At 34.6% G+C, this 12,787-nt stretch overlaps 1 protein-coding gene across 2 annotated transcripts in view; it reads left to right on the top strand.

The window, feature by feature from the left end:
- The window catches only part of VPS13C (vacuolar protein sorting 13 homolog C), a 194,053-nt gene that overhangs the window by 108,168 nt on the left and 73,098 nt on the right, over window positions 1–12,787 (top strand). For both annotated transcript variants that reach the window (XM_054687747.1, XM_037502618.2), the window contains exons 56-65: window positions 682–842; window positions 2,122–2,243; window positions 2,725–3,019; window positions 4,237–4,626; window positions 6,371–6,475; window positions 7,161–7,325; window positions 9,104–9,232; window positions 9,489–9,622; window positions 11,445–11,571; window positions 11,756–11,991. In XM_054687747.1, the coding sequence (XP_054543722.1) occupies window positions 682–842; window positions 2,122–2,243; window positions 2,725–3,019; window positions 4,237–4,626; window positions 6,371–6,475; window positions 7,161–7,325; window positions 9,104–9,232; window positions 9,489–9,622; window positions 11,445–11,571; window positions 11,756–11,991 (1,864 nt within the window). The remainder of the gene's footprint in view (window positions 1–681; window positions 843–2,121; window positions 2,244–2,724; window positions 3,020–4,236; window positions 4,627–6,370; window positions 6,476–7,160; window positions 7,326–9,103; window positions 9,233–9,488; window positions 9,623–11,444; window positions 11,572–11,755; window positions 11,992–12,787) is intronic.

Here is a 12,787-nt window from a genome sequence, read left to right as displayed (position 1 = left end):
TGCAGGCCTTGAGCACAGCGCTGTGAAACTGTCTGCAGCCTCTACAGCGCTGGTTCAATCCTGGCCCACTGGCGAGGGTCCCACATGGCGAAGCAGACCTCTCCTGTCTCGCCCGCTGCTCCCCTCAGCAGTGTATTTCGTCAGTCTGCCTATTCTATTTCCTGCTCTGTCTCTGAGGAATCCTCTCACCTCCTGCGCATCTGGCCTGTACCCTGGTTCTTGTATAAATAAATAAATAATTCTTTAAAAAAAGAAAACTAGATTATTTCTACCCCCTTATATAATGCAATATGTAAAATGCTTTGAAACAGATGGGAGTTCAGTGAAGAGAGGAAATAACTATATTCAAAAATCCTAAGATACTGACAGTAACTATTACCATTAAAAGAATAGGAGATTATTGCTGTGTAATTGAGAAAATAGGGAACAAGTTGGATTTTGTCTATTTTAATGCATTTAAAACCTCAAGAAAAATTGTTTGGGGTAAAAATTTTTATTAAATAACTGATTTTCTTTCTTTGTTAGTTCCTGTGTCTTAGAATAACATTTTGTATACTCATTATCTCTATTCATGAGGAGGAATAGTTTAGTCATTATTTAGAGTTACTGATAATTATTCTGTTATAGAAAAACATAATTAAATTAATATTTGGGATGCTTCCCACCTGTGGTCTGCTCTAGTACCTCATGGATATACAGAAGTTGCAAAAATCCCTGTGTCCAGGCCTGGACGGCGATTATATAATGTACGGAATCCCAATGCCAGTCATTCTGACTCATTGTTGGTACAGATTGATGCAACTGAAGGGAATAAAGTGATTACCCTTCGCTCTCCTCTGCAGGTAATACATTAAAGTGAATTGTGTTCCTTTAAATATATCAATAGATAGTAAATCATTTTAATTGAAGATAGGATTAGAATAAAACTTCATTAGGCTAATGCAATTTATTTAGAAATAAATAGTAGATTGAAATGGTTGACATTCCATATCTAACTTGCTTTTGTAACACTTTAAATGTCTGATAAAACAAACTTGTTCATTTAAAGCCTATTTATGATGTCTCCTGGGTTTAAAATTAATTTATCTTTTTGTGTATTCCTTTAATGATTCAGAATTGAGAAGTACTGAATTAGAGTTAGTTCTCAAATAGGATAGCATTCCCTTTTCTTTGTGCATCACTTGGGAATATGTTTTCAAGTATATGTGAAGGAATATTGAAATGATGCCTCTGGAAAAATATTGCAGCATTTCGATCTGTGTAATTGTTTTATTTTCTACTTTTAAGGCTTTATCCATTTTCTTTCTCTGTGCATTATTACAGGCTTCAGTTTATGGTCAGCATAACTGTTTCTTCCTATATATCAGATAAAAATGAAAATATTTCAATTTTTGGTCATTTATCTCTTCTTTAGTACTAGCTCTGGCATATATCACATTGTAGTCAAAAAAAGAGTCATAGTACTCTTTTTTTTTTAAGATTTATTCATTTTTTTATTTATACAAGCGCTGGGTACAGTCAGAGGCGTGGGAGGGTGAGAGAATTCACCAGAGCCAGAGCGGAGAGTAGAACAGACGAGTGATGAAGTACACTGCTGAGGGGAGCAGCCGGTGGGCAGCAGGAGAGGTCTGTGCGCCATGTGGGACCCTCACCCGGTGGCCGGGGATCAAACCAGTGCTGCAGAGGCTGCGGGCAGCTTCGCAACCCAGTGCTCAACCACTGCGCCACCAGGGAGGCCCGATAGTACTCTTTAAAATACCTCTCTTGCTATTGTTTTGTGTTTTCATCACATGGTACATTGAATAATTGTTGTAATGAAGAACTATATGACTGAAATCTTCAACAATTAATGCATATTTGAAAGATATTATATACAAACATTAAATGTCATCAAATAATATATAGAACTTGTAAATATTCTAATAATTTTCTATTGCCTCTTAAACATCAAGTTTAAACATACATGTAGCACTTAAATATCCTCAAAATTTTTAATATAAAAATATCCTTCAGTTTGTTAAGCTTGAAGTTTTGTACATCTGAAAGTAATTGTTTGTAACTCACAGTTTTCATTTGAACTTTTGTATCTTTAACAATTCATGTGTCTTCTTTGTCCAACAGATTAAAAACCATTTTTCTGTTGCATTTATCATTTATAAATCTGTTAAAAATGTTAAGCTATTGGAGCGCATTGGAGTTGCCAGACCAGAAGAAGAGTTCCATGTTCCTTTAGACTCATATAGGTAGGTACTTCTTTGAATATACTAAGCTGTATAAAGTTCATAATATATATTTTTAATTCTTTGAATTGGTGAATATATTTTAGAATAATTTACCTCTTTTATTTTCTGAAGATTTGTAAAAGATTTTAAGACATATAATTTTAGAGAAATGCATTTTATTTTCATTGAATGTACCAGATACAAATTTCTTGTACATGTGACATTTAAAAATATTGAGACCTTTTTTTATTAGATTCTTTTTTTCATTTGTAATGAGGAATTTTTTCAATTTGTTGTTTACTGAATGTATTTTCCAAAAGTGCCACCATGAATTAGCTATGTGATTTAGGTCAAGTTTTTTAACCTTTCTTATCTTGGTTCCTCATCTATAAAAATAGAAAGAATAATACTTGCCTTGTAAAATTAACAGAAAACTTTTGAAGTTCTTTGTCTTAAGTTCTCAACCAAAACCTTTTTTCACTAATCTGTTTTCTTTTTGTAGATGTCAATTATTTATTCAGCCAGCTGGTATCTTAGAGAAGCAGTACAAAGAATCCACCACTTACATTTCCTGGAAAGAAGAACTTCACAGGAGCACAGAAGTCAGGTGCATGCTGCAGTGTCCATCAGTAGAAGTCAGCTTCTTACCTCTAATAGTGAATACAGTTGCTCTGCCTGATGAATTAAGTTATATATGTACACATGGGGAAGATTGGGATCCAGCTTACATTATTCATCTTTATCCTTCCCTTACCTTGAGGAATCTTCTCCCATATTCTTTAAGATTCTTACTTGAGGTATGTCTCTTATATTTTATTTGACATTTAGTGTTGCGTGGTGAATTCTGATTTTTTTTTTGAAGTGTAGTGTTTTTTGTTGAGATCAGTGTTTTTCACAGCATCTTTGAAATACTTAGATAACAACAACAACAAAAGCTTGTACATTGTCTGTTATATGCCAACCATTATATCATGTGATTTACATATAATAACATAGATAATCCTTACAATAACCCTTCCGAATAGGTACTGTTATTAGGCCTATCTTACAGATGAGGAAACTGAGTTACTGAGGGAAATGGGACAGACCCAAGTGGTAGGGCTAGAAAATGAACCTAAGCATCAAACTCCTTGCCATCAAACTCTGCTGCATCTGCCATAACATGTGAACCATAATCATCTCTTTAATAAAGCAGAATTTTTATAACTGAAAGAAAGGAAAAAGATAGTGATAAAATATTCTATCTTAATTTATTATAAGGTTAATTTTTAGGTTTTTAATCTTAAAGTTAATATTATGATTATTTGGCCCAAATTTGTATTGAACTTAATTACTTTTTGTCTTAAGAAACAATAGAGAAAAATTTCTAACAATGAAGTATAATAAATATTTTGAAATTTCTACTTGCCACAACATTTTACAATACAAGAATCTGGGAGGTGTTTGGAACCGAAATTGTCTTTGTGTTACAATGACCCATCGCTCAATTGTAGAGACTAAATTAGTTAAATGAACTAAGTAGTATTTATACAAGAGACACTTTCAGCAAGGAATCCTAATTTATTATGTTACTATCATTAATTTTTCAAATAATTGTACATTATTTAGGTAGCTTGTCAGAATAGTTTGATATCATTTCCATTTTCTTTTTAAGTGGGAACCATTAGGTAGAACATGTGAATAGAGGATAGAGCCGAAGTAGTGGTAATTAATGAACAGCAGACATAGTTTTTGAATCCAGTCATTGATTTATGGCAAAGCTCTTGATTTTTCTCTTAAAACTTAAGGCTGTTAGCCTACTAATGACCAAAAGAGCTCTGATATTGCAGGCTATTTTTTTTTTCAAGTTCTCAGTGGTTATTGGCACTCCTAATAAGTAAAAATGTCTTCACTAAAGACTTGGTAGTTCATCTGAATCTGGTAGGTTATTTATCATTTGCATAAAATATGGATGTTGCTACTGCAGAGATTTTTAAAAATTTGCTAAGCAAATTTAATTTTTGTCTGCTTTTAGGGAACAGCAGAAGTTCATGAGCTAGCAGAAGGCAGTACTGCCGATGTTTTACATTCAAGAATCAGTGGAGAAATAATGGAATTAGTCCTGGTGAAATATCAGGGTAAAAACTGGAATGGACATTTCCGTATATGTGATACACTTCCCGAATTCTTTCTTGTGTGTTTTACTTCTGACTCTACAGAAATGATGACACTGGATGTGTCAATCCATGTGAGGCGAATTGGCAGCCGTATGGTGCTGTCTGTTTTTAGTCCTTATTGGCTCATCAACAAGACCTCTCGGGTTCTTCAGTATCGTTCAGAAGATATTCATGTGAAACATCCAGCAGATTTAAGGGATATTATTTTATTCTCTTTCAAGAAGAAGAACATTTTTAGTAAAAACAAGGTATATTTATATAAAAATTTAAACAGATAAATCTCTAACCTGGAAACTTGGGAGTCATTAGCCTCCATAAAACCATGCTTACTTATTTACTAAGTCCTGTTAGGAATTAGATCCAAAGAGACTTTAAAGGACTACATAATCAACTGTGTTATCAGGAATTAACAAAAACCAATTCTTGAAGCTGAGTTTCTCTTTTTTTCCAGTGGTCCTAGAAATCTTTTGTTTTTGAAGTAACATCAGTTATGAACTTGATTTTATGTAGTTTTCCAGTGATGAAATAACATTTCAAAAGAAAAGACAGTTGAATTTCTCTTATATGAACTGAGTCCTCCTATGTAAGAAGTGCTAAGCCAAGTTTTTGAAAGAGAAAACTATACAACACCCTTTACCTAAAATGTCCACCCCCCGGACCCCTCCTCCCCCCCCCACCCCCATCAGTCAGGGGGAATGTCCTGTTGGTCTTATCTCTTCTGATAATCTGCTGTTCATCTTTTGGCATTCTGCTCAGGCCAGCCCTGTGTGTAGGATTTTCTGTCTAAAGAAGGGCTAGATATCCTCTTAGAGCAGTGGTTCTCAAATTTCAGCATACTTAGAATAATCTTAGGTTTTAATAAACAGATTTCTGGGTTCTCTCCCCATGGTGCAATTCAAAATGTTTGGGTCAGGTCACAGAACTTTCATTTCTAAAGGATTCCTAGGTAATGCTGATGGTGCTGTTCTGGGAACCATGTCTTGAGAACCATTGTGTCAGTGTTAATTACTGATTAATACAAGGTATGGTAATTACCTGTTTATGTGTATGACCTCTGGTTATTCTCAGGCCTTTTATAATCTACTTGTGTAGATGGAAGTTAATGCGAGAATACAGAAGGGCTTTTCTGTAACCCTCTATCTCCATCTCATAGCCAGAAAGAAATGCTTTACCTTCTCACCTCAATAACATTTAGTACCTCTTGTATGGCTCTTAACACATTAAGTCTTGCATCATAATTATTAGTGTTTTTCCTATTGCTCTATCTAGTTGGAAGCTCACTGAAGTCAGGAACTGTCCTATTATCTTCCATTGTGTTTATAACAATGCCTTTCATTTAGCACTCGCTGAATAATACTAAAGACAAAGATTCTTTATATGCTAAAACTTTTTTTTTTTTAAGATTTATTTATTTATACAAGCACTGGGTACAGTCAGAAGCACGGGAGGGTGAGAGAATTCACCAGAGCCAGAGCGGGGAGCAGAACAGGCAGACTGACCACTGCTGAGAGGAGCAGCAGGTGCTGCAGGAGAGGTCTGCGCGCCATGTAGGACCCTCGCTGGTGGCCGGGGATCGAACCGGCGCTGCAGAGGCTGCGGGCAGCTTCGCAGCCAGTGCTCAACCACTGCACCACTGGGGAGGCCCCTATATGCTAAAACTTTTAAGAATTTGTTAGCTCTATATCAAGTCTAATACTAGAAAATATAATTTTATATTATGATTCTTTAAAAAAAAAACAGAGTATCTCATTGATATACATCTTTAAATTTACCATACTCATTGCATACGTGAATGGGAAGGTCAGAGCCCTACTTTTACTATATTGGCTCCTCCAGTTTTTTGTGCTTCTGCTACCCACGCAATTTGGTTTTCATTATTATTTTTTGTTCCATGATGCTAAACAAATTTCTAGTGATCTAACAGCTTTTCACTAGGTAAGTTAATACAGCCTTCCAGATTTTTTATATGATGGTATGTGTTCTCTGGTATAGGTACAGTTGAAAATTTCAACAAGTGCCTGGTCCAATAGTTTTTCATTGGATACAGTGGGAAGTTATGGGTGTGTGAAGTGTCCTGCCAACAATATGGAATACCTGGTAAGATTGTCCTTGTTTATTTATCTTTGACTACATTCACTACATTTGGAGTAAACCAGCTCACTCCAAAGGATACAGAAATTTGAATCCAAAGTGAAGGTCTATTATCTACACATTTCTATGGCCACTAGTATCAAAGCAAAACCTGAAATTTATCCAAGTTTAAAACAGAGTCCATCCAAATAAGCCACTTGGTAAATATTCAGAACTACTAGAATCCTCATTTTATACCGCTTCCTCCCAAACATTTTTTAAAACTTAAATTTGACTATAAAAATTTAAACATTCTGTTGCCAGTTTTCAGGTGTTATATATGCTTTGATGTTTTTGTCTTATTAATATCAGGCATAGTAAAACAGCAAAACTTGAATTTCTATGTTTATTATAAAATAATTTATATTTGAAATGTTAAAAAGTATAAAGAGTACAAAAAATATTATTATTAGTCATCATTAGTTAAATTCCTGATTGACATTTCTTGAAGTGATTTCTGATGGAGCCACATTAAAGTACCAAAATTTTTCTTCTTTGTGTGAAGATTCTCAGTGGTGGAATGTTGTAATTAAAAAAAATATTACTTTATAATATTTTAAGAAACCTGTGTGTGAATGGTGTGTGTGTATATATATCAAAGAAGTTGCATAAAGTTCCAGGAATGATAAACTTGTTTATTTGCTATCCATAGGTTGGTGTTAGCATCAAAATGAGCAGCTTTAATCTTACACGAATAGTTACTCTGACACCTTTTTGTACCATTGCAAACAAGTCATCATTAGAACTTGAAGTTGGTGAAATTGCATCTGATGGCTCAATGCCAACGAATAAGTGGAACTATATTGCTTCTGCAGAGGTAAAATTGTTCTCTAATGTAACTGGCTCCTAAAAGTACAATAAATACAGATATGTAACTAAGCTTTGTATTACCTCTTTGATATACTATGTTGTTACTGTATTTGTGTTTTAAAATGTGATAGCCAGCTCGCAGGCTTTTTTTAATGCTGTAAGCATATATTTAAAAAAGAACTTTGTTGTTATTATTTATCCTAGCCAGACTAGGAAATGAACACCCATTCTCAATTTCTTCCTGTATGCATAGAACGTAGTTTATATACCATGAAACGTACATAAAGATAATGTACTATATATTGTCTAAGTATTAGTCAATATAATATCTCTGTATTCAAACATATAATCTTGTTGGTGAGCTTGAGAGTCATTAACTTAGCACATGGAGAAAAAAGGTACTATATGCTAAGTTATAGTGGTTGTAGAATTTCTGAATAGATGAGCTAGAAATTTCCTTGAAAATTTCTGAAAATTCAACCCCTCACATTACAGAGAAATAAATTGAATCTCATATTTCTCTAAGGTCATTGAAATTGTTAGAAGTTGAGATCATTATCTATAGCAAAATTTAAAGTTTCATAGAAGATGTAGGATTTGAATTAAACTTTCTAAGTTCAATTAAATTTGAGAAAGTGAAGAGAATGAGAAAAAGAGTGGGAAAGAGGACAGGTGCAGAGATAAGCATTAGTGCTTGAATTTATCTGAGTTTTCAACCAGACTCTCTGGCCTTGAGGATAGAACCATTCTTAAAAAGTTCTAAAATTATTTTTAAAAATGCTAGCAAAAAAGCTTAATGGGAAGGATTCTGGTTATAACACAAACAAATTGAGAATCATGAGAGGCATAGACTTCATAGACTTAGCAGCAAATAAATGCTCATTATATTTTTAACTTTGATGTGGGTTTCATAACAATATTATTTTATTCAGAAATAGAATTTATCAAGTATTCTTTAACAAAGGACCATTTTGGGTTACATTATGAATCAAAACCTTGGTTTTACACATAAGAAAAGTGAGGCTCAAAGAGTTGGTTTGATTAAGATTAAACAGCTAGGAAGATAGTGTCAGAACTTCCAGCAAAGTCTGTGATGTTCTCTCCTTGCCTTTAATTGACATTTTTGTTTATCTCACATAGTATTCTCTGTGAAAGAATTTATAGTGCATCAAGAAATTAAAATGGGATATGCACAGAAACAAATGTCATTAAGATTATAGTTTTTAGGGGCCTCCCCGGTGGCGCAGCGGTTGAGCACTGGGTTGCGAAGCTGCCCGCAGCCTCTGCGGCACTGGTTCGATCCCCGGCTGCTCCCCGGCCATTGGCGGAGGGTCCCACATGGTGCGCAGACCTCTCCTGCCGCCCGCTGCTCCCCTCAGCAGCGTACTTCGGTCCTTCTGCCTGCTCTGCTCCCCGCTCTGGCTCTCGTGAATTCTCTCACCCTCCCACGCTTCTGACTGTACCCAGTGCTTGTATAAATAAATCTTTAAAAAAAAAAGATTATAGTTTTTAAATACTCAAGATATTTAAGTATTCTTAATAGGGTCTTCGATTTCTTTTACTATGTTTATTCTGTAAGTACATTCAGGGTGTTATACCACTAGGGTTTCTTTGGTTTAAAAAATAGTTATTTTGTCAGTAATTTTAATATGAGATGTGGAGGTAATATTTTAAGAAATTTAGCAATAATCGTATTACAGTCCGATTTAGAACTGAAAACTTAGTCACTAACTTGTTTATACCACAGTATTGTTTTAAGACTGATATTAACTTTTATATTTATAGTGCCTTCCATTTTGGCCTGAAAATTTGTCAGGCAAACTTTGTGTGAGAGTTGTGGGCTATGAAGGATCCTCCAAGCCATTCTTTTATAACCAACAGGATAATGGCACTTTATTGAGCCTAGAAGATTTGGTAAGTTTACATGTTTATAAATAAAATTTCTGTCAATTTTAAAATTTGAAATATTTTATGAAAACATGTTACAGAATCCATTGGTGATCTTTTCAGTGTGCTTCCATATTAATATACAATGCTGTATATACATACATATTTGTGGATCAGAGCCAGTTAGCTTTTCAGTAAGAACTTCATGATTTTTTTTGCCTGTATAACTGTTTGAAATTCCAAATGTAAACACGTCAAACATTCATTTTTTTTTCTACAATAGAATGGGGGTATCTTGGTGGATGTAAACACTGCTGAACATTCAACTGTCATAACCTTTTCTGATTACCATGAGGGATGTGCACCTGCCCTAATAATAAACCACACCCAGTTGGACGTCCTCACATATAAACAGAGGTATGGAAAAAAGGTTCATAGAAAATCTGATTTGTTTTTACATGTCCACTTGGGAACTTGTGGAAACACTTAGGAAACACTTGGTGTTATATGTTATACATTCTGTATGTGTTCCAAATTCCCAGAATTTGGGAAGATAATATGAAAAACATACTGTTTCTTACTAATAACATTTACTAGATTTTGAGACTATAATACACTTTGAATCAAACTCATTAATAATCTGCAGCAAAACTTAAGAATATTTGTGCCAAGTGAAATAAATAAGAACTGTTAATAAAATCACATCAGTACAGATCAGGTTTTGCTGCCAAATGTCTTATGACACCAGACTTAGAGAAAAATCTTTGGGCTTTGGAATCTCTTAAATTTCAGAATTGGGTGTAAGGAACTGTGAGTCTGTTTAAGCATAATTATTCTTTTGTAATCTGGTAATGCTCAGTGAACCTCTTTCTATAAATCTTTATCTAGTTTTGTTTTTGGTAGGGATAGTAGAAGATTAAATGAGAGGACAATGAATAGATAATGGTGGTGAATGTGTAGAACAGGATGATAGGAGTTTTGTTGATCTTGTTAGTGCTGTCATTTGATTTGGGTCATGCCATTATTAAATGACATAACAAATTTTAAATCTTTATAAAATATATTTGCAAAGAATTATTTTATTTTATTATTTTTTTAAAGATTTATTTTTATTTATTTATACAAGCACTGGGTACAGTCAGAAGCGCGGGAGGGTGAGAGAATTCACCAGAGCCAGAGCGGGGAGCAGAGCAGGCAGAAGGACCGAAGTACACTGCTGAGGGGAGCAGCGGGCGGCAGGAGAGGTCTGCGCGCCATGTGGGACCCTCCTCCGGTGGCCGGGAGGCAGCCGGGGATGGAACCAGCGCCGCATAGGCCGCGGGCAGCTTCGCAACCCAGCGCTCAACCGCTGCGCCACCAGGGAGACCCTGCAAAGAATTATTTTAAATCTTCATAGAATTACTTTGCACATATAAATTCTGTATGGAAGGACATATATGCAAACACATTCATTAACTCTCCTGGCTTGAATCTACTGATATTTTGTTTATATTTTTTATTGAAATTACACTGCATTTTAATAATAGGAGTTTCAAGTGTACATCATTAAAAATCAGCAGGTATATAGACTACATTAAGTTTACTGCTAAAGAAAGCACAGATTGGGGTTGAAATCTAATTGTGCTGTTCTTTTACTTCTATTGGGAAGATTTTTGTACATATGGGTTAATGCTTCTTATACTTTAATGCTCAGTGTTAAGATCTTCTTACAATCCTATTAAATGGGGCCTAGGACTTTGCATTTGAGCAGGGCCCCAGTAATGCTGATGCTGCTAATCCACGGACCACACATTGAGCAACAGTATGGGCCCAGTTTTTTTTTTTTTCATTCCTATTTCATACATATTGCAGTTGATTAAAAAGCTAAATTTAAGCACTGAATGAAGTTCTTCTACTAGACAATTTACTGTTGACAGCCTTTTCTGCAGGTGCTTTCTCATATACAGGAGTATTTATTTATCTTAATGAAATGCATTGGTGTGATCATGCCTGGATCAACTCTGGGTAAAAACAACTTCAGAAGGGTCACTATTCTTTTACCTCAAGCTTCTAAACCATTTCTCTCTCTCTCTCTCTCTTTTTTTTTTTTTACTTTAAGGCTACTTATTTTTAGGCAGAGTTGTGCTGTATTAACAAAGCCAATTTTGTAAGATTGTTGTGTTAATCCCCTCTTAAATAAGCCAGAGGCCTGTGTTTTTCAAGGCCAAGATATTTTAATCTTTGCTCTGTTGTGTTTTAGTGGATCACAGGAAGAAGTGGTATTGCTGCCAAGACAAGCTCGACTTTTTGCCTGGGCAGATCCTACTGGCACCAGAAAAGTTACATGGACATATGCAGCAAATACTGGAGAGCATAATCTGTTAAAGGTATCATTTGATGTTAATCAGTGCTATATGAGTAACCTGACAGGAAAGGAAGCTAGACTCACAGTCTAGCTTTTTAAAACTTCTTTTTAAAACTTCTCTTACCTGTTTTAGTTACTGTAGTTCAATTTTATGTAATAAGAACTTATTGCATGTGGTTTTAATATAAAGCCTCTATTTTCTCCAGGATGAATGTGGACAGTTTCCATATGATGCAAACATCCAGATACACTGGGTATCATTCCTAGATGGGCGCCAAAGAGTTTTGCTTTTCACTGATGATGTTGCCTTGGTGTCCAAAGCACTGCAGGCAGAAGAAATGGAGCAGGCAGATCATGAAATCACGTTTTCTCTCCACAGTCTTGGGCTTTCACTGGTTGACAATGAAAACAAACAGGAAGTTTCATATATTGGGATAACCAGGTATGGAAGAAGAAAGATAAGGCATCAGAATTCTTTAAAGACATTAAGTTCACAATATTCAATTTGATGTGAATTGAATGTGACCAGATACTTGTTCTTAATTTGATACACTGTACATTCTTTCAGAAACACTAAACAGTTGTTTTCACTGCTAGTTGAAAAGATTCTTAAAAATTGACTGATATGCCTTCGCCTGCACAGTGTATGTCATCAGTTGATAAGGAAATAAGAGGGTGCTTATTTTTTTTTGTTGTTTGTGCTTTTTAAATCTATTTTAAAAACACTGAGAAATGATACAAAAAATACATACTCATGCAATAAAAATGCAGAGATAGAAGCAACTACCTTATTTTGTGCTGGAGAAATTGACATGGTTAGGGGAAGCCTGCAGTGTTGAGTCATACAGTTCATAGAAGAGGCAATAGTTGACATTTTATGTTTACATAGTCTTTAATGGGTAGTTATTTAGAACTTTTTAATAGGGATGGGACCATTTTTTTCTGGATCTGCTTATATCTGTAAGAAAAATGTTTGAATTTATTTAATTTGATTTTTAAAAATCATACTAATTTTGGTAAAAGACTCATTCTTATATGGAGGCCAGTTGGTGGAGTGGTTAATATGTTGCCATGTATAATCAGCATTGGAACTATAATAAACTTGTGTTTAATGAAGTAAAAATTAAGTAAATAAACAGGTGATGTGTGTAATACATTTTGCACATAGTATTATGCATACTATTAATAAATTATTAATACACCTGTGTATACACGAGTAATATATTCTCTTGGTTGTA

The sequence above is a fragment of the Talpa occidentalis genome, unplaced genomic scaffold (genome assembly GCF_014898055.3).
Source record: "Talpa occidentalis isolate TD23 unplaced genomic scaffold, MPIMG_talOcc4v2.1 talOcc4.11, whole genome shotgun sequence".
Classification (NCBI taxonomy): Eukaryota; Metazoa; Chordata; class Mammalia; order Eulipotyphla; family Talpidae; genus Talpa; species Talpa occidentalis.
The sequence above is the reverse complement of the archived record's forward strand: the minus strand, read 5'-3'. Positions and strand labels throughout refer to the sequence as shown.